The 22380-nt window shown below is 41.3% G+C and overlaps 1 protein-coding gene across 4 annotated transcripts in view; it reads right to left on the bottom strand.

The window, feature by feature from the left end:
- The window catches only part of EDC3 (enhancer of mRNA decapping 3), a 54110-nt gene extending 33479 nt beyond the window's left edge, over window positions 1-20631 (bottom strand). Inside the window, exons 1-4 of one of the 4 annotated variants that reach the window (XM_060097007.1) lie at window positions 20329-20460; window positions 19523-19617; window positions 12239-12331; window positions 2661-2842 (exon numbers count right to left, since the gene is read on the bottom strand). In XM_060097007.1, coding sequence (XP_059952990.1) covers window positions 2661-2824 — 164 coding nt within the window. In that variant the 5' untranslated portion in view covers window positions 2825-2842; window positions 12239-12331; window positions 19523-19617; window positions 20329-20460. Of the gene's footprint in view, window positions 1-2660; window positions 2843-12238; window positions 12332-19522; window positions 19618-20328; window positions 20461-20605 lie in introns of those variants that run through there. The other 3 variants (XM_060097008.1, XM_060097006.1, XM_060097005.1) reach the window with 3 other exon arrangements.
- Window positions 20632-22380: the final 1749 nt, after the last annotated feature.

Below are 22380 nucleotides of genomic sequence, written 5' to 3'. Positions count from 1 at the left end.
ATATTCAGTGTCCCGGGATAGACCATAATGGAAAAGAATATAAAAGAGAATATATACATATGTATAACCGAGTCACTCTGCTGTACAGCAGAAATTAGAACAACACTGTAAATCAACTATACCTCAGTAAAAAATAAAGAGACCTATTGTTAATCACAAAACTATCATTAACATCTTAGATTTCTAGACTGCTTAATAGTTTTTTTTCATTTATTCACTCACCTGCTCATTCGATAGGTATACACAGAGTACTTACTATATGGTAAGCCCTGTACTAGGAGTGGGGTATATAGATATGAAAAGCATTACATGCCCACAAGGAACTCACAGTCTGGTCAGCAGAAAATTCAAGTAGGTAATCAAAAGTGTTAAATACTATGACAGAGGTGTGTACAGGGGACTAGAGCTCCCCAAAGCAAAATACATGTGAGTCTGGCAGAGATGGATGAAGCACTTAAGCGAAGTCTGGTGGGGGAAGGAAAATAAGAGCTGGCCAAGCAGAGTATGGTAGGGAGAGGGGCATCTTAGACCAAGGCTCAGAGATTGAGAAAATGTGGGCCATTTGAGGACCTGCAAATGTCACAGTGTTACTAAAGAGTAGAATGCTTATGGAGGGCCATTAGGAGCTAAGGCTGTGGAGGAAATTAGGGATCAGATCATAATCACACTGGATTTTCCTGATGGCTGTAAGAAAGGTGGAGAAACTAGACGCAGGGTCACCAGTCAGGAGATGAGGCAAGAAATAAGAGGGGATGAATAGGGCAAGTGACAATGCAAAGAGAGAGGGGAGGACAGAACCAAATAACATTTGGAATCCAAAGAATTTGGTAACTAACTGAACATGAGGATCAAGAGAAAGAATTTATTATGACTCTTGAGCTTCTAACTTGGGTGAAAGGTGTCACTAGTCACTAATTAAGGGTACAACTTGGGAGGAAGAAATCTGCAGATAACATAATGAGCTCAGCTTTGAAAATCTTAAATTTAGGATATTCTGTGGGATATCCACCTGGAAATGACCAGTAGACAATGAAATTAAAGTGTATGGAACTCAGATAATGGGTCTAAATTAAAGATTTGGGATCTCACTAATGTGTAAGAAGGTACCCATGAGACTGTCTAGAGAGAATACAGACTCAGAAAAGAACCAAGGATAGAACTTTGACTAACCCCATCTTAAAAAGTGAGAAGAAAAGCAATCAGGTGGGGCGGGGGTGGGGAAGGTGTATAAAGGAATGGAGGAATACATGGCAAGAAAACCCAAAGGGTGACAAAGGAACTAAAAGAAGAGGCCATTCCAACAATCAGGGCACATTTGAATAAGATTAGAGTTGAGATACTCCACCGAATTTGGCACTTGGCAAAAGCTACTTCAGCAAGATGGTAAAGTTGGAAAAAAGACAATGGTGGAGTAGGGAAGGCCTAGAGGGACTAGGCCACAAAGGGAATGAAAGCAGACTACAGTTGACCCTTGAACAACACAGTTTGAACTGTGCAGGTCCACTTACACATGGATTTTTTTTTCCCACTAAACACATTCTATAGTACCACATGATCCATGGTTGGTTGAATCTGCAGAGACAGAACCATGCATACTGAGGGTCAAATGTAAAGTTATACACAGATTGTCGATGGTACAGGCGGTTGGTGCCCTAACCTCCTCATTTTTCAAGGGTCAACTGTATTTTTCTCTGAAAAGAATTGTGAGTACAAAGAGAAGGGAAATGACAGGGCAATACCTAGTGGCAAATGCAAGGTGTTGGGGGTGGGCAGGGGGGAGTGTTTTTACTATGGGGGAGGCCTGGGAATGTTAGAAAGCAGAGAAAAGAGACAGTATAAAGGTTGCAAGCGAGGACACAAAAGAAAAGGAGTAGGGCCTCAAAGGAGATAGAAAAGGATAGCACATAAAGCATACGCGCGATAAGGTTAGCCCTGAACACAAAGGATATTTCTTCCATGAAGACTTCAGAGGAGATAAGCAGTAAGAATGGATACACCTACAGAAAAGGTTACATGTGGGTGTTGTTTAGGAAGTCAAGAAAGCGCTTGCCAGACAGTCTCTTTAAAAAAAAAATATATATATATATATATATATATATATATATATATATATATATATAAGAAAGGGAGGTTTCTGTCAAACTTGTGAAAAGAGGGATGTGGAGACATCTAAGGTTGAGATCTGTTAACAAACACTAAGAAAAATACATTCCTGTAGCTAAGAACTTCAGCTACTGGCTACAGTGTGCCTCTGGAGATAAATCATAATCTAAATCTACAAAGAGAGATAGTTACATGGTGGGGCGGGGAGATCAATAAAGACCTTAGATATAAGAAAGCACAAATAATACAAAACTGAGAAAGGAAATCTGAAACCAGAAAACAGAAATATTATTCTGAATTTGACACATTTAAATATAATATTGCATGTTTGACAGAGATAAGAAAAATGTTTCACAAACCCTGAATCATTAGCTGAACGCTAATTACAACACAAAGTCTCTGCTGAAACAGTAGAACTATAAGATCTAAGATTGCAAAATCTCACCCCTGATAAGACTCTACTCAAAAGTAGCCCTATGCAAGAGAATATTGGCAATGAGACCTAGGTCAAGCTCCACAGATCACCAGACTGGATTTGGAAGAATCAGGATACTCACCTGAAAGTGACTTCTGGCACAAGGCACTTCACTCCATTGTGGAAAGGCCGGGTGAGAGAAATGGTCTGGCTGACCTGATCCACTGCTGATACTCTTCCCTGATAGACACCCAAGCTATCTCCACAGTTGATGGACACAATACTGCCCAGCCAATCTGTAGCCATGTTTCAGATGTGAGACCACTGTGGAGAGAAGGAACAATGCAGTGTACCTTGAGAAACAGATAAATCTTTAATAAAATTCACCAAACATTATATCAGGTCTGTACCAGGTGTTGCTTAATAATATATATTCTATCATATCCTTAATTGAGGTAATAAAGCATAAAAAATAAAGTTTTTTTAGTAGGAGTAAGCATACTAATGAATAAGCAATACCATTATATATATAGATCTTATAACTGCTTTAAACCACATGCACTGGATATTTACCTGGACATCAAATCACAAAAACTATCACCTGTTTATAACATTATATTTTAATATATCTGCCAGCAGAATATTTTCAAAGAGAATAAATAAGAAATAATATATAAAAAAATAATGTTGGTAACGTCACAGTAGCTCACATCAGACTAACCCCTAACCCTCTTGCTGATGACAATGAAAAATTGTGGACAAAGTTTTTTTTAAAAAAGCTGACTGAAGGCATTAGAGAACACTACACCTAACTACAGAATAACATTCTTTTCAAGTTCACCAACACATGCTGGGCCTTAAACTAGTATCAATTCATTTCAAAGGACTGAAATCAGACAGAGTATGCTCTTTGTCCATAACAGAATTAAATTTGAAGTTGATAGTAAGATATTTCAAATATCCCAAAATATCTGGAAATTAAGCAAGACATTTCTAAATAGCCTATGGGTCAAAGAAGAAATCAAAAGGGCAGTTAGAAAATAGTTCAAATTCGGGACTTCCCTGGCAGTCCAGTGGTTAAGACTCCGCACTTCCACTGCAGGGGGTGCGGGTTCAATCCCTGGTCGGGGAACTAAGATCCTGTACGCCATGCCACATGGCCAAAAAACAGAAAACAGTTCAAACTCAATGAAAATGAAAATAGAACATATCAACATTTATGGGATGCACTTAAAATAGTGTTTGAAGGGAAATTTATGTATTTATCTATTTCTAATATAAATGCTTATATTAGAAAAGATGAAAGGTTTAAAACCAACGATTGGGCTTCCCTGGTGGCGCAGTGGTTAAGAATCCACCTGCCAATGAAGGGGACACGGGTTTGAGCCCTGGTCTGGGAAGATACCACATGCCGCAGAGCAACTGAGCCCATGCACCACAACTACTGAGCCTGCGCTCTAGAGCCCATTAGCCACAACTACTGAAGCCCGCGTGCCTAGAGCCCATACTCCGCAACAAGAGAAGCCACCGCAGTGAGAAGCCTGTGCACCACAATGAAGAGTAGCCCCCGCTTGCTGCAACTGAGAAAGCCCGCGTGCAGCAACGAAGACCCAACGCGGCCAAAAAAAAAAAGAAACAAAAGGGTTGCAACAGAAATGTCAGATAAAAAATTAAGGCCAGGGCTTCCCTGGTGGCGCAGTGGTTGAGGGTCTGCCCGTCCCCGATGCAGGGGACGCGGGTTCGTGCCCCGGTCTGGGAGTATCCCGCATGCCACAGAGCGGCTGGCCCCGTGAGCCATGGCCATTGAGCCTGCGCGTCCGGAGCCTGTGCTCCGCGGCGGGAGAGGCCACAGCAGTGAGAGGCCTGCGTACCGCCAAAAAAAAAAAAAAAAAAATTAAGGCCAAAACACAGAAAGAGATTTATTTAATTCATGTCCATACAGGGTACAACTCACTAATAATATATGTTACTATAATTCTCCATAGAAGTAATTTTACTATATCAAAATATAATATAGACTATAAAACTATAATATAGACTATAAAAAATAAAATATTCAAGAACAGGGACTTCCCTGGTGGTGGAGTGGTTAAGAATCCACCTGCCACTGCAGGGGACACGGGTTCAATCCCTGGGCTGGGAAGATCTCACATGACACGGGGGAAGATCCCACAGCTGGCGGAGCAACTAAGCCCGTGCACCACAACTACTGAGCCTGAGCTCTAGAGCCCGTGAGCCACAACTACTGAGCCCACGCGCTGCAACTACTGAAGGCTGTGAGCCCTAGAGCCCAGACGCTGCAACTAGTGAGCCCACATGCCACAACTACTGAAGCCGGCATGCTACAACTACTGAGCTCACGCACCTAGATCCCATGCTCCGCAACAAGAGAAGCCACCACAACGAGAAGCTCACAGATTGCAACGAAGAGTAGCCCCCACTCGCCACAACTAGAGAAAGCCCACGCACAGCAAAGACCCAACGCAGCCAAAAAATTTAGAAAAAAAAAATTCAAGAATAATTTTTTAAGTCAACAGAAGAGATTTAAGACAATCTTCTTTGATGACTCAAGCAGCAGAACATAAATATTTTTTAAAATAAAATAACATAGATACTTAGTTTAATAACTGTATCAGGCTTCGTATCCTCCAGTGAAAGAACACAATTATACCTTGCTTTTGTTGTTAAAACAAACAAACAAACAAACGGTGATGGAATAAATGGATATCCATCCCTAGAAAATGAACACTGACCTAAATCTCATAATTTATATATACATTTACTCAAAATGGGTCATGGACTTAAATGTAAAATGTCAAACTATAAAACTTTTAGGAAAAGCATGAGAGAAGCCTTCAGGATCTAGGGTGAGGCAAAAAGTTCTCAGACTTGATCCATTAAAAGAGAAACTGATCAGATGGACTTCTTGAAAATTAAAAACTTTTGCTCTGCAAGAGGATCCTTGTTAGGAGGATAAAAAAGACAAGTTACAGACTGGCAGAAAATATTTGCAAACTGCATTATCTGACAAGGACAAATGACTAGTATATAGAATATATAAAGAACTCTCGGGACTTCCCTGGCGGTCCAGTGGCTAAGACTCCGTGTTCCCAATGCAAGGGGCCCAGTTTCGATCCCTAGTCAGGGAACTAGATCCCGAATGCCACAACTAAGAGTTCGCATGCCGCAACTAAAGATCCCGCATGTCGCAACTAAAGATCCCACATGCCACAACTAAAAATCCTGCATGCTGCAACTAAAGATCCCACGTGCTGCAACTAAAGATCCCGCGTGCCACAACTAAGACCCAGCACAGCCAAATAAATAAATAAATAAATATTTTTAAAAAAAATTTTAAAAAAGAACTCTCAAAACTCAATGGTAGGGGATTCCCTGGTGGCACAGTGGTTGAGAGTCTACCTGCTGATGCAGGGGACACGGGTTCGTGCCCCGGTCCAGGAAGATTCCACATGCCGCGGAGCGGTTGCGCCCGTGAGCCATGGCCGTTGAGCCCACGTGTCTGGAGCCTGTGCTCCGCAACGGGAGAGGCCACAACAGTGAGAGGCCTGCGTACCGCAAAAAAAAAAAAAAAAAAAAAAAAAAAAAACCTCAATGGTAAAAAAAAAACCCAAACAATCCAATCCATAATGGGCAAAAGACACAAAAAGACGTTTCAACAAAGAAGATATACGGATGGTAAATAAGTACATGAAAAGATATTCAACATCATTAACCATTAGGGAAATGCAAACTAAAACCACAATGAGATATCACTACATATCCACCAGAATGGCTAAAATGAAAAACAGTAACACCAAGTGCGAGCAAGGATGTGGAAAAACTGGTTTACTCATATACTCAGACATTGCTGACAGGACTACTAAATGGTGCAGCCATTCTGGAAAACAATTTGGCAATTTATAAAAAATCTAAACATGCAACTCCTACATGACCCAGCAACTGCACGACTGGTCATTTATCTCAGAGAAAGGAAGACTTAAGTTCACATGAAAACCTGTACATGAATGTTCATATCAGGTTTACTCCTAATAGCCTCAAACTGGAACAGCCTAGATGACCTTCCATGTATGAATAGTGAAACAAACTGTGGTATATTCATGCCAGGGAGAAAAAGTGAAAAAAAGCCAACCCCAAAAGATTACATTCTGTATGATTCCATTTGTGTAATATTCTTGAAAGGACAAACTATGGAGAAGAGATTAGTGGTTCCCAGGGGTGAGGGAAGTGTTGGGAGGCAGGAAGAAAACAGGGATGACTATAAATAAGCAACATGAGGGATCCTTGTAGTAATGGAAACATTCTATATTTGACCATATCAATGTCAATATCCTGGTAGTGATATTGTACTATAGTTTTACAAGACGTCACCAATGGGGAAAACCAGGTAGGGTATATGGAATCTCTATTATTTCTTACAAGTGCATATGAATCTACAGTTATCTCAAATAAAAAGGTTAATTTTTTTAAAAAATCAACGTCTTCTACCACATTAACAAAGTAAACGGGAAATCATGAATGGTCATGTCAATAAATGTAGAAAGATAATCTGATAAAATTCAACATCCATCCATGATATAAAAAAGGGGCAGTGGCATCTACAAAACAATTAAAGCTAACATCATACTAATGGTGAAACAATGAATTCTTTCCCCCGCAAGACTGGGACAAGGCAAGAATGTCCACTCTCGCCACTTCTGCTTCTTATTCAACACTATATTTAGGTCTTAGCCACTGAAATAAAAAAAAGAAAAAGAAATAAAAAGCATAAATATTGGAAAGGAAGATGTAAAGTTATCTTTATTTGTAAGCTGTATTATTGACCGTGCATGTAGAAAACCCTAAGGAATGTACCCCCCAAAATCCTACTAGTATGACTTTAGCAAGATCACAGGATACATGCTCAATATAAAATAAACAATGGTATTTTATATAATAGCAACAAACAACTGAAAATGAAATTTTAAAATACTATTTATAATAGTATTAAAAAACAAAATACTTAGGAATAAATCTAATGAAAAATGGGCAGGACCTCTATGATAAAAACTGAAAGACTGCTGAGAAAAATTAAAAGAATATCTAAATAAATGGAGAGATGTACCACATTCACAGACGGAAGAGCTTAAAGTTGTCAATTCTCCCCAAATTGATCTGTGGATCAAATACAAATATTAATAAAAATCCCAGCTGGCCTTTTTGGAAAAACTGAAAAACTGGTCCTAAAATCTATATGGAAATGCAAAATACTTAGAGTAGCCAAAATAATCATATAAAAGAAAAACAGAGGTAGTTGTTTTACACTATCTTCTTTCAAGTTTTACTATAAAGCTATACAAAATCAGTGTGGTATTGGTGCGAGGATAGACAACTAGATCAACAGAACAGAGTCCAGAAATAGACCTACACACATATGGTCAACTGACTTCTGATCAAGGTACCAAGATAAATCAATGGAAAAATCAAAAAGTATTTTTCAATAAACGGTGCTAGAACAACTGGATATATATGAGAAAAAAATAACGTTCTAGTCCTATCCCACATAGATACAAAAAAATTAATTTGAAATACACTATCTAAACATAAAAGCTAAAACTAAAGCTACTGGGAAAACAAAAAAAATAGAATATTTTACTGCCCTTAGGGCAGAGAAAGATTTCTTAGCCAAAACACAAATAAGTACTAATCATAAAAGAAAAAATCTGATGAATTAGATTTCATCAAAATTTTAAAGTTTTACTTATCAAAAGTCATCATTAAAGAATACAAATTGGGGCTTCCCTGGTGGCGCAGTGGTTGAGAGTCCGCCTGCCGATGCAGGGGACACGGGTTCGTTCCCCGGTCCGGGAAGATCCCACATGCCGCGGAGCAGCTGGGCCCGTGAGCCATGGCTGCTGAGCCATGGCTGCTGAGCCATGGCCGCTGAGCCATGGCCGCTGGGCCAGCGCGTCCGGAGCCTGTGCTCCGCGACGGGAGAGGCCACAACAGTGAGAGGTCCGCGTACCGAAAAAAAAAAAAAAGAATACAAATTGGAAGAGGTATAAAAAAGATGCAGGAGACCAGCTGGGAGGCAACTAGAGCAGCCCATTTAAGAGATGGTGGTAAGCTGGCATAGGCAGAAGCAATGAAGATGGAAAGAAGATGACAGATTCAAAACCTATATAGGTGATGGTTTAAATTCGGTGATGATTTAATATAGTAGGTAACAGAAAGGGGGGGGGAATCACCATTAAGGAAACAAAAGGTGAATGGAACACACATAATCCCACAGCCTTTATACACATACCATCATATTGTGTAACAGCAGCAGCAGCTAGCATTTATTGCACACTTACTATGTCTCAGGAACGAGCTAAAACTTTAGAGGCATTCTTTCCTTCAATCATCGTGACAACCCTATGAGGTAGCTACTTTACTATCCCATTTTACAGATGGGGAATTTACAACAGAGAGATTATCATGGATATTTTACATACTTGTAACCAGAGCATAAAGGCAGCTTCTTAGTACAATGGCATATTTTCCATGCTGTACATATTCCACTGCACTGACATATCAGTTTTTTTCTCAATGGGCATTTAGATAATTCCATTTTTCACAATTATATAGTTAGTGCAGCAATGATCAATTTCATTCAGTGCTTGTCTTAAATAATTTTCTCAGGATAGAGCCTCAGTCAGTCAAAAGGTAAAGCCACCTAGCTTTCATTACAATACTCCAGAGCAGAAAACTCTTTTTTTCAAACCAAATTATTTTCCATTTTTTTCCAAACCAAATCATTCTCTGGATGGGTTAAGACAGTCATAAATTTAAAACAAAGGTACTGTAATAAAATATTTAGGAAGGTATTCCATATAATCTAGCCCCATCTCAAAATCATTCTAGTGAAGGCTACCTCCCAGGCAGCCAAGCATTTCAAGAAAACTCTCAAATTTATGATGGCAAAAAGATGTTTCTGCCCTCTTCTATTACAATCACCCCAAAACAAGAAAAGAAAAAAAGAAAAGGTAAGTCACAGTCAAGGAGAAAATATTCACAATAGATATATCTGATAAAGGACTTGTATCCAGAATATATAAGGAATGCTTACAAATCAGGAATAAAAAGGAAACACCACATTTTTTTAAAAGCAGGCAAAAGAAGTTACATGAATAGCCAATAAACATATGAAAAGCTGTTCAATTATCATTAATTATCAGAGAAATGTAAATTAAAATACAATGAGGGACTTCCCTGGTCCAGTGGTTAAGATTCCATGTTCCCAATGCAGGGGGCCTGGGTTCGATCCCTGGTCAGGAAACTAGATCTCCCGCACACCGCAACTAAAGATTCCATAAGCCACAACTAAAGATCCCGCACGTGGCAATGAAGATCCCACGTGCCACAACTAAGACCTGGTGCAGCCAAATAAATAAGTATTAAAAAAACACACACACACACACGAGGCAACCTAAACGTCCATGATGGACGAATAGATAAACAAAACACACTATATACATAAAAAGGAATATCATTCAGTCTTAAAAAAGTTAGTTCTGATATATGTTACAACACAGATAAACCTTGAAGACATCATACTAAGTGAAATAAGACACAAAACGACAAATCTTGTATGATTCCACTTATATGAAGAATTTAGAATAGCCAAACTCACAGAGACAGAAAGTAGAACAGTGTTTGCCAGGGGTTGGGGGAGCAGGAAACGGGGTGTTACTATTTAATGGGAACAGAGTTTCAGTTAGGTATGATGAAAAAGTTCTAGAGACAGATGATGGTGATGGTTGCATAACAATGTGAGTGCACTCAATGTCACTGAACTGTACACTTAAAAATGGTTAAAATAGGGCCTCCCTGGTGGCGCAGTGGTTGAGAGTCCGCCTGCCGATGCAGGGGATACGGGTTCGTGCCCCGGTCTGGGAGGATCCCATATGCCGCGGAGCGGCTGGGCCCGTGAGCCATGGCCGCTGGGCCTGCGCATCCGGAACCTGTGCTCCGCAACGGGAGAGGCCACAACAGTGAGAGGCCCGCATACCACAAAAAAAAAAAAAAAAAAAAAAAAAAATGGTTAAAATAATAAATTTTATGTATACTTCACCACAATAAAAAAAATACTAAATTTGGAAAAAAACAACAGAGGATACTACACCCACTAGTATGGATCAAAATTGAAAGCACCAAATGTGTATGACAATGTGAAGCAACTGGAACTCTCTCAACTGTTGATCATGTAAAATGATACAAGCACTTTGGAAAAGAGTTTGGCAGTTTTTTACAATATTAAACACACACCTATGACCCAAAACTTCATTCCTAGGATTTACGCAGGAGAAATAAAAACATATATTCACAAAAAGACTTGTACACACATGTACAAAGTACATTATCACAATATCCAAAAACTGGAAACAAGGAGAAGAGAGGAAACAAATTATGGTGTAATTATACAACAGAACACTACTGGACAATAAAAAGGAACAAACTACTTATGCTACAACGTAGTTGATTCTCAAAAACTGAAAGAAATCATACAGATACATTTATTTGAGTCTATTTATAAGAATTTCTACAAGAGGCACTACTTTATAGTGAGAAAAATCAGAAGTGTTTGCCTATAGGGTGGAAAACTGACTAGAAGGAGGCACAGAGGCCTCTTTCTGTGCCTCTTGAAATGAAAATGTTCTATGTTTTTACTGATGCAGTAGTTACAAGGATGTACACATCTATCAAAACTCACTGAATTGGGCATTTAACGTCTGTGCATTTTTATTGTATGTAAACCATATCTCAATAAAAAAGGAGGAAAAGTATATGTAGCCAACATAACCACTATATAATGCCACAGAATATTTAGCCATTCCTCCAATAAGATTAACTTCCTAGCAAGGTTTTCCATAAACATAAAGATGAAAACTCAAAACAAAAAGAACTGAAAACAGTTCCTACAAAGATGTCTGTCAGGCATCTCATAAGTGCCCAAAATCAATTCTTGATTTCTTTAGCCCCACACTCAACATCCCCCAGTTTGTTCCTTCCCAAGCTTTTCCCATCTCAATAAATGGCACCAATATCCACTACGCTGCTTAGGCAAAAAAAGAAAAAAAAAGAGTCAGGAGTCATCCTTGATTCCTTTCCTGTCCTTCATCCCATACTTTCAATTCATCAACAAATTCTATTGTCACCACCTCAGAGATAGGTCTATTTCTCTCCATCTCCACTACCACCTTCCTAGTCCAAGTCACCATCATCTCATAATTACAGGATACCTCTAACTGGTATCTCTGCTTCCACTTCTGCCCCTCCAATTCTTTCTCTACAAAGCAGCCAGAGCAAATTTTAAAATGTAAATCACTTGTCATGATTCTGCTTAATAACTTCCTTTCCATGGACTGTAGGCCCTACATGATCTATTTCTGCTAACCTCTAGAGACAGCTTCATCTCTCACCACTCCCTTCCCCCTGATCTCCAGACACACTAACCTTCTTACTCTTCCTCAAACATATCAAGTTTGTTCCCTCCAAAACTTTGCACCAGGTATTCTCAGAACACTCTTGCCCCAGCTCTAAGAATGGCTAGTTCTATCTTTTCTTTCTGGTATCTGCTAAAATGTCACCACCCCAAAGAGGCCTTCTGGCTATCCAGTTTAATGCAGCTACTCCCCATCACTCTCCAACACTTTCTGTTATGATTTCAAAATGACTCACCATATGAATTATCTTATTTGTTTATGTTGCATGTGTTACCCCACTATAATGTAAGCTCCATCAGGGCAAGGGACCTTGTCTGTTTTGTTCTGCCTAGAATGGAAGAGGAACTCAATAAATATTAATCCAGTCAATGAATGAATTAGATATAATAAATCTGACAGAAGTTAATCACTCAAAATCTAGAGTATCTAAATATTTATATCTAAATGCCTTGGCTCTCCTTGGAAAAGGTTCTAAAAATACAATATCCATAAGCATATTCTATGCAAAATCCTATGTAAGATATGAAATCTAACACTGCCCTACACACAGAAGGAAGTCAGCAAACAGCAGATGACTATATAAACATAACATACAATACTAAGTATAAAATGAAACACTGGCTTAGTGTTTCCCATGAAAAATAGAAAAGAAATAGAATAGCGTTTTAAACAGTTTTCAAAAAAATTTTTTTTTTCGGTACGCGGGCCTCTCACTGTTGTGGCCTCTCCCGTTGTGGAGCACAGGCTCCGGACGCGCAGGCTCAGCAGCCATGGCTCACGGGCCCAGCTGCTCCGCGGCATGTGGGATCTTCCAGGACCGGGGCACGAACCCGTGTCCCCTGCATCGGCAGGCAGACTCTCAACCACTGCGCCACCAGGGAAGCCCTCAAATATTAATTTCAGAAATATACCTATATAAAATAGAGTCTAAAAAAGGAAAAATAGCTATATATATATATATATATATATATATATAAGTATTTAAAGGAGCAAAAAAGGCACTCCTGTAGTTAAAAAAAAAAGTATGTCTCATTAGAAACACAAAAACCTAAAGACAAACTCAGGTAGTTCTCTAGTATTTAACTGAGCAAGTATCACAAAACTGTGCCGACAGAACAGAAAATAAAAGAAACAATGCGTTAGCAGGCTCATCCATAAATTTTTTTTACATTTTATTATAGAAAATTTCAAACATATCCAAACATAGACAGAACAGCATAATGAACCCCACATACCCATCACTGAGTTGCAACAGTTATCAATATATCTCAAAGAATTTAAGAGATCAGGTGAACTTCCAATGCAACACAACTTCCACAACACTGATGATGGTAAAACGCACATAAAACACGTTTTATGCTTATTTTCCCTTTCCTGATTGGCCTTTGTCTACTTAATGTCACAAAAGTATGGAGTTCCTTTCTTATCATTTTATACTCCATCATAACCCTACTCTGATGCTTATTTTATTTTTGCCTTTTTCTTTTTTTTGGCCGCAGCTCACAGCATGCCAGATCTTAGTTCCCCCACCAGGGATCAAACCCGTGCCCCCTGCAGTGGAAGTGCAGATTCTTAACCACTGGACCGCCAGGGAAGTCCCTGATGCTTATTTTATTTTTTTATTTATTTATTTTTTTTTTTTTTTGCGGTATGCGGGCCTCTCACTGTTGTGGCCTCCCCCGTTGCGGAGCACAGGCTCCGGACGCGCAGGCTCCGGACGCGCAGGCTCAGCGGCCATGGCTCACGGGCCCAGCCGCTCCGCGGCATATGGGATCCTCCCAGACCGGGGCACGAACCCGTATCCCCTGCATCGGCAGGCGGACTCTCAACCACTTGCGCCACCAGGGAGGCCCGCTGATGCTTATTTTAGATAGATGCAGAATGAAGAGCTGTAATAAGAATTTTAGAAATACCAGAAATTAATCAGATGTGAAAAAACTTTTTACTTCTTCATTCAACATATATCCTTAAGACACTGATGTTAAACATTCAAGTTTATATTATGTTAATAATAACTAAATAGAATTTTAATAGTTTTAAAGAAAATTCCTTTATTAATTGAAAACAGTAAATCTAAAACAAGTGGAGGGGCTTCCCTGGTGGCGCAGTGGTTGGGAATCCGCCTGCCAACACAGTGAACACAGGTTTGAGACCTGGTCTGGGAAGATCCCACGTGCCATGGAGCTAATAGGCCCGTGTGCCACAACTACTGAGCCTGTGCTCTGGAGCCCGCAAGCCACAACTACTGAGCCCGCGTGCCTAGAGCCCATGCTCCGCAATGGGAGAGGCCACTGCAATGAGAAGCTCGCACACTGCAGCAAAGAGTGGCCCCCGCTTGCCACAGCTAGAGAAGGCCCGCATTCAGCAGTGAAGACCCAACACAGCCAAAAATTAATTGAATAAATAAACAAACAAATAAATAAAACAAGTGGAATGCCAACATCTGGGTTTCTAATCAGATGAACACACTAAGCAAGGAGGCTTCATCAATTACAGGGCTAACACCTTCATGTCAAAAGAAGAGCTACCACTGAAGATGATCTAGGAGCTACAAACAGACCAATCTTTTTCTTTTTTTGGACACACTGCGTGGCTTGCAGATTTTTAGTTCCTGGACCAGTGATCGAATCCTCGCCCTCAGCAGTTAAAGTGCAAAGTCCTAAACACTGGACCACCAGGGAATTCCCAAGCAGACCAATCTTTGTCTTTTATCTTCTACTTTTCTCTCATGGTATTACATAGATAGTAAGTCTACATATTTTAAGTTTACAGCTCAATGAATTTTTACATATTAATTTACCCAAATAACCACCACTCAATCAAGACACAATATTTTGAATACTCCAGAAGGTTCCACTGTGTTCCCACAAAGGCAGTCATTATTCTGATAACTACCACAAAAGATTCACTTAGCCTGTTTTTGAACTTCATACAAATGGAATCATAAAGGTTCTCTTTTAAAGTGTCTGGATTCTTTTGCTCAATATTACATCTGTGAGATTCATCACTACGTAGTATTCTATGATATAACTATGCCTCAGTGTATTTATCCATTCTACTGCTGATAGACAGTTGGATTATTTCCAGTTTGGGGGCTATTATGAATAAAAAATTAAACATTTTTGTATATGTCTTTGTGGTGGACAAATGTACCCATTTATGCTGGGCATACCACACATAGTAGTAGATATGGGATGATTTTGCTCAAATGCTATCAGGATTTCCAGACTACCGAATGTCACACTATGAGACTTTACTGAATCATTTCTCTTGTAAGAAGCCTTTAGATAACAAAGTCAGGTAGACCTAAATGGTCTTCCACCCATTATGCAACTGAGGTAGTTGCCAAAATGATTCAAAGACAACTTGCCAATAACAGACCTACAAACTTCCATCTCATCTGCCACATCATACAGAACTCACAGCATTCAGATCCAAGAAGCAATCCCTTGGTCTGCTAAGGACAATTAAATCAACAGTTATAGATGAGTGGTTAGTTATGGATTTCTGAAAAACTAGGTATTTTTCCACACATCTATGCAGAAAGGTGTTTGCAGAATCAAAAGCTTGGGAATGGCAGAGATCTTAAAAGAAAACATCTAGTACAACCCTAGTACTAGGTCCCTATCTTCCACAAAAGGCAACATAGTGAAAAGGGCATGGACTTCTGAAGTCAGACATTACAGGCCAGAATTACGAGCAAATTATCCTAATCTGAGTCTCAATCGTCTCAACTATAAAATGGGAATTACAGTTGACCCTTGAACAACATGGGCTTGAATGGCACAGGTCTACTTAAACACCAATTTTCTTTACTAAATACTACAGTACTACACGATGGGCGGTTGGTTGAATCTGAGATGCAGAACCACAGATACAGAAGAACCAGGTATATGGAGGGCCAACTACAGACTATACTCGAATTTTCAACTTTGCAGAGGGTTGGTGGCCCAACAGTTCAAGAGTCAACTGTATGCCAATTATACCACCACCTCACAGAACCATTGTGAAGATTAAATGAGATAATCTATACAGTTTCTACAATACAGCAAATTTTATTTCAAATGTCTCTTTTTTTGGGGGGTTGCAGCTTGCAGGATCTTAGTTCCCTGACCAGGGATCAAACCTGTGCCCCCTGCAGTGGAAGCACAGAGTCTTAACAACTGGACCACCAGAGAAGTCCCTCAGATATCTCCTTTTCACAGAAAGAATACTGGCCAGATTGGGGATTAGAGTTATGGTCCTAGAAAATCATACTGTGAGGGCCCCTCCCATCACACCTGAACAAAACTACGAATTGGAATACACATATCCGTAGGGGTACACAAAGATATGCAAGCAACGGAATCAATTTCCACCTTACTCTTTCATAAACCTGATCTGCCTAGATAACTGGATTATCAAATAAGGTTTTCAAGCATAAAATTTATTATTTTAAAACAGGGGTCAGAAAAAAAAAATACAGGGGTCAGAAAGCTACGGTCCATGTACGAAATCTGGCCCACTACCGATAAAGTTGTATTGGAACACAACCACGCACAGCTGTTTGCTTACTGTCTGTGGCTGTTTTTGCACTACAATGGGAGAACTGAGTAGTACTGACAGAGACTACATGGTCCACAATGCCTACCACCAGGTCCTCTGCAGAAAAAGTTTGCTGACTCCTGTTTTAGGATAAAATTCTGTGGTTAAAGTAGAATGGATACAAGTTCAAAAAGGAAAAGGAAAAATATGAAATGTACAAATTTCCAGAAGGATACAATTACCAAAACTGACTCAAAAAGTAATAGAAAATCCGGATAGACCTATACCAAGTAAAGACACTGATTTAGTAATTTCAAATCTTCCTACAAAGAAAAGCCCAGGCCCATAGGACTTCACTGGTAAACTCTATAATATAAACACATAGAAAGAAATAATTAACAATTCTACATAAACTCTTTCAGAAAACAGAAGAAGAGGAACACTGCCCAACTCACTTTATAAGGGTAATTTTACTCTAATACTAAGGCCAGCCAAAGATATCATAAGAAAAGGAAACCTCAGACCAATATCCCTCATGAACAGATGTTCACAAAAATTCTTAATATTAGCAAATTGAATTCAGCAACATATAAAAAAGTATTATACACCACGACTCAATGGGATTCATTCCAGGAACACAAGATTGGCTTAACATCTGAAAATCAAGTAATGTAATACACCATTTATACATATCCATATCCTAGAGGGCTTTTTTAATATAAAAAAAGGTTATCTGAGGACTTCCCTGGTGGTCCAGTGGTTAAGACTCCACGCTCCCAATGCAGGGGGCTCAGGTTCAATCCCTAGTCAGGGAACTAGATCCCGCATGCCACAACTAAAGATCATGCATGCCTCAATGAAGATCCTGCGTGCCGCAACTAAGACCCAGCACAGCCAAATAAATAAATATTAAAAAATATATATATATATCTGTATTTTTAAAAACATCAAATTGCTATTACATTTAGAAACTTTGTATTTATTTTTTTATTATTTTTATTTATTTATTTATTTTGTTGCGGTACGCGGGCCTCTCACTGATGCGGCCTCTCCCACCGCGGAGCACAAGCTCCGGACGTGCAGGCTCAGCGGCCACGGCTCAAGGGCTCAGCCGCTCCGCGGCATGTGGGATCCTCCCGGACCAGGGCACGAACCCGCATCCCCTGCATCGAAAGGCGGACTCCCAACCACTGCGCCACAAGCCCAAAACTTTGTATTTATTTTTAAAAAGTCAATATTTACAACCTTTCAGAAATTACATCCTAGGGACTTCCCTGGTGGCGCAGTGGTTAAGAATCTGCCTGCCAATACAGCAGACATGGGTTCGATCCCTGGTCCGGGAAGATCCCACGTGCCGCAGAGCACTAAGCCTGGGCGCCACAACTACTGAGCCTGCACTCCAGAGCCCGCAGCCACAACTACTGGGCCCATGTGTCATAACTACTGAAGCCCGCGTGCCTAGAGCCCATGCTTCACAACAAGAGAAGCCACCACAATGAGAAGCCCACACACCACAATGAAGAGTAGCCCCCACTCGCCACAACTAGAGAAAGCCCGCGCACAGCAACAAAGACCCAATGCAGCCATAAATAAATAAATTTAAAAAAGAAAAAAAAAGAAATTACATCCTAAACTATTTAAAATTAAATATTTAAACTACTTAAATTTCTGATGACCCTTCCATTTCATTAGACTGCACTGGGCAAATCTTGAGATTACCCAGATGATACTTCCTCTCTTCACTTCATAAAGTCAACAAATTGATAAGCACACTCTCTAGATAAGCCTTCAAATACACACTATGTATAAGGAAAGTGACAGAGCCTCAACACTGATCACCAAAATCCCAGCTGTAAGTTGTGCCCACAAATCAAATCCCTACAGACATAGATGCTCAAAGTCATGACGTCATCTAATTTTACCACTATATGGCAAATCCCCCCCATCTCACCCACCAGGTCATCGGAAAAGACTCAAACACCTTGCCAAAATTCGGACACATTATCACTATGGATACTGCACTCCTTTGAGATACTGATATGGGTGTCCTGTCCTGTTGTTCTGGTGAAGAACTCTAGTAACCCTGCTCCTCTGGTTGATAAGAAGAGAAAAATGACATATTTTCCACCTTGCATTACTTACAGAATCTCAGGAATCTCAAGAATCTTAATTAAACATATTCTAGTCCAATGTTTTTCAAACTACAGGTCTTTAGCAGTCAGACCCATTACAGGTCAGAGTCAATTTAGTGAGTTGCAATCAACTTTTTTTTTCTTTTAATGAGATAGAAAATGTCAGAGGGCATCATATATAGAAAGGGTAAACCTTTGTTTCCTGTGTGTGTACACACTCTGTGCATGCAGGGGTCACGCACGGTCAGCATGTAAAATACATTAACTGTGGGTCACAGGTCAAAAAGTTTGCGAGACACTCTGCTAGTCCCACAGCCCTGACCCCTCAAGAAAGCCCCACCAAAAAATTCTTAGCAATCAAAAAGTTATGTTATGGGGGGGATGAACTGGGAGATTGGGATTGACATACATACACTAATATGTATAAAACAGATAACTAATAAGAACCTGGTGTATAAAAAAATAAAATAAAATTAAGAAATTCAAAAAGAAAATTTTTTGTTATGTTATTTGTAACCATCTCCGTTTCATACAGAGAAACCAAAAAATAGGAATTCTGTGTTCAGTACCCTTTATCTGCCGTTCATTAAAAAAAGCCTAGGGTTTCCCTGGTGGTGCAGTGGTTGAGAGTCCGCCTGCCGATGCTGGGGACACGGGTTCGTGCCCCGGTCTGGGAAGATCCCACATGCCGCGGAGCGGCTGGGCCCGTGAGCCATGGCCGCTGAGCCTGCGCGTCCGGAGCCTGTGCTCCACAACGGGAGAGGCCACGACAGTGAGAGGCCCGCGTACCGCAAAAAAAAAAGCCTAGAATCCATCTGAGGTTTCCAGTTGAAACAGTGACCTGCTCAGGGACAGTCACTTACGTTTTGATGGGATTGAGACAGACCGCAGACTGAAATCAGTTTAGCCTGTGGCTAGGAAAGAGAACAAAAACCATTCTGGGTCTCGAGTTCCTCACCTGTAACCACAGGAGAGGACTGTTAGGACTCCTAGCTCCGGAATTGGGAGGTTTACTGACAACCAACTGGCCAAGCAGGTGAAGACTATGCCTCCCACACACCAAAACACTTGAACTTGAACCATTCAACAAGTCAATTACTGATCAAGTCAACTAATATCGTACAAAGACTACTGATAATAAGAAGCTAAGACTTACACGAACTGCAGTAAACAATCAAGGGGAAGTCCCCAGGATTCAGCAGAAGCTGCACCCTAGCAGGTATCATTATTTCTCATTCACCCTTCCCTCTCAGAGTCCAGTTCACCTCTGTCCTCCAGCTATCAGTCATGAATGTGGCACTAGCGCTCTTCCCTGCCACCGTACTTCATTGTGCAAAAGGAAACTGAAGCAGGGAGCAATGAGTGGGCGGGCTGCAGGAGCCATCAACAAGGCTAAACTAAGAGCCTAGGCGGCTAGTGCCTCACACCTCCCACAATTCCTCAACTATTTAGAATCCCGCTCCCCTCGGCCTCCCACCTCAAACCATGCCCCGGAGGCAAGCCCTAGTAATGGGCCCCCTGCGCACCCGAAGCGGCCCCCAGCTCATGCCAGCCTCTAAAAAGGTCTGCAAGGCCTGGAACCACGAAGCCTAAAAGCAAACCCTCCTGCAACCCCGGAAGCCCCCTCCCACGAGCGCCCACTAGCCACCCGCCTCCACCTCGCTCCCACCTCCACGCCGCCGGGCCTGCGCCTCCTGCGCACACCACACCAACACGGCCCTGAAACACCGCAGGACCCAGAGACCACGGGGCTTCTCCACATCCACCCAGACAGCCGCGGCCGCCGCCGGAAGCGCCCGCGACTCCCCGCCGCTGCCGTGAGGTCACTTCCGGCGCGACGCCTCGGAAACCGGAAAGCCGGCTGCTGAGGGGCGGGGCGCCCGAGAAATATGAGAGTTTGGGAAGAGCACTGCTAGGGTCAGATCTGTGCCCTTCCAGAACCGCACCTGCTATCCATTTTGCAATCTCCGCCTTATTATATCGAGTGGAGTCTGGGTTCGAGCTGGAGTCCTGTCCGCACTCCCCGCCTCAGATGCCTGGGGAGCTCCCCTCTCTCGCGTAGTCTTGCTAAAAAGCTCCGGCTTTCCCGCCAGTCCCTCTTGGGCTAATAGCCGAGCCAGAGCGGAAGACTTCGGCGTGGAGGGCGCCTGGTCACGTGGCCCCATCCTTGATCAGTTGCAGCTGTGGGTGCAATTAGTAGGCCCCCGTGATGGATTAAAGGAAACAAAAAATTCCCTTCATGGTTGATCTTCAAAGTTGATCAGCTTCAGCTCGTTATTGGCCTAGTGTCAGCCAGTCTGTGCTTGACTACATTCCACCACCCCCACCTCCAGTACTCGGTACACAGGAAAGTGCCACTCTCCTTTCCGTGGCATTTTAGAGTCTTGGTAGTCTTGATTTTGAAAAGAGCAGGTGTTTAGGGCCAAGACTGAGTGTAATGAGGAATTTTGGAGTTTGAGTTTACAAGGTTATCTTGAGGCAAGTTTGCAAGGTTATCTTGAAGGCTGACACCTGGTTTAGGAACCACGGCTTGGTCAGGCAGCATAGAGTAGGGCCGTGGTTCCAAATCTGGCTCTGCAAAATCAGTTTAAGAACTTAAAATTTTTTTTCTTTTCAGGAGCTCTCCCTTCCCTTCCTCCATCACTAGAGATCCCATTTTAGTAGGTCTGGGGGGTGGGGCATGGCATCTATTATTTTAAAGGTTCCTTCCAGTCAATTCTTAGCACACCCCAGGTTTGGGAACCATTGGTGTATCAGACTCAGAGTTGAACCCTTGCCCTACCTTTTCTTTTTAGTTATTATTATTTTACAAACGAGCTGTGCAACTCTGGAGATAATAGCTAACAAAGTTGCTGTGAAAGTAAATGAGATAGGGCTTCCCTGGTGGCGCAGTGGTTGGGAGTCTGCCTGCTGATGCAGGGGACACGGGTTCGTGCCCCGGTCCGGGAGGATCCCACATGCTGCGGAGCGGCTGGGCCCGTGAGCCATGGCCGCTGGGCCTGCGTGTCCGGAGCCTGTGCTCCGCAATGGGAGAGGCCACGGCAGTGAGAGGCCCGCATACCGCAAAAAAAAAAAAAAAGAAAGTAAATGAGATAATGTGCGCCTGAGCATGACTGATAGTCCCAAAAAGAGGTAGTTAATTCTCTTATGCCTCCCTTTGGTTCTATGGTTCTGTAGTCCACTCCAAATGATTTTTTAAACTCACAGGAGAGATTGGAGACCTTCAAGATGGCAGAGGAGTAAGACGTGGAGATGACCTTCCTCCCCACAAATACATCAGAAATATACCTACATGTGGAACAACTCCTACAGAACACCTACTGAACGCTGGTGGAAGACCTCAGACTTCCCAAAAGATATATATATATTTTGCCTTTTTCTCTTTTTCTGAGTGTGTATGTGTATGCTTCTTTGTGTGATTTTGTCTGTATAGCTTTGCTTTTACCATTTGTCCTAGGGTTCTGTCTGTCCTTTTTTTTTTTTTTTAGTACAGTTTTTAGCGCTTGTTATCATTGGTAGATTTGTTTTTTGCTTTGGTTGCCCTCTTCTTTTTTATTACTTTTTAATTTTTTAATTTTTAATTTAAATAACTTTATTTTCTCTTTCTTTTCTTTCTTTCTCCCTTTTCTTGTGAGCCATGTGGCTGACAAGGTCTTGGTGCTCTGGCTGGGTATCAGGCCTGTGCCTCTGAGGTGGGAGAGCCGAGTTCAGGACATTGGTC

This window comes from Mesoplodon densirostris, chromosome 4 (assembly GCF_025265405.1).
Source record: "Mesoplodon densirostris isolate mMesDen1 chromosome 4, mMesDen1 primary haplotype, whole genome shotgun sequence".
NCBI lineage: Eukaryota > Metazoa > Chordata > Mammalia > Artiodactyla > Ziphiidae > Mesoplodon > Mesoplodon densirostris.
This window is presented reverse-complemented; position numbering and strand designations above follow the sequence as displayed.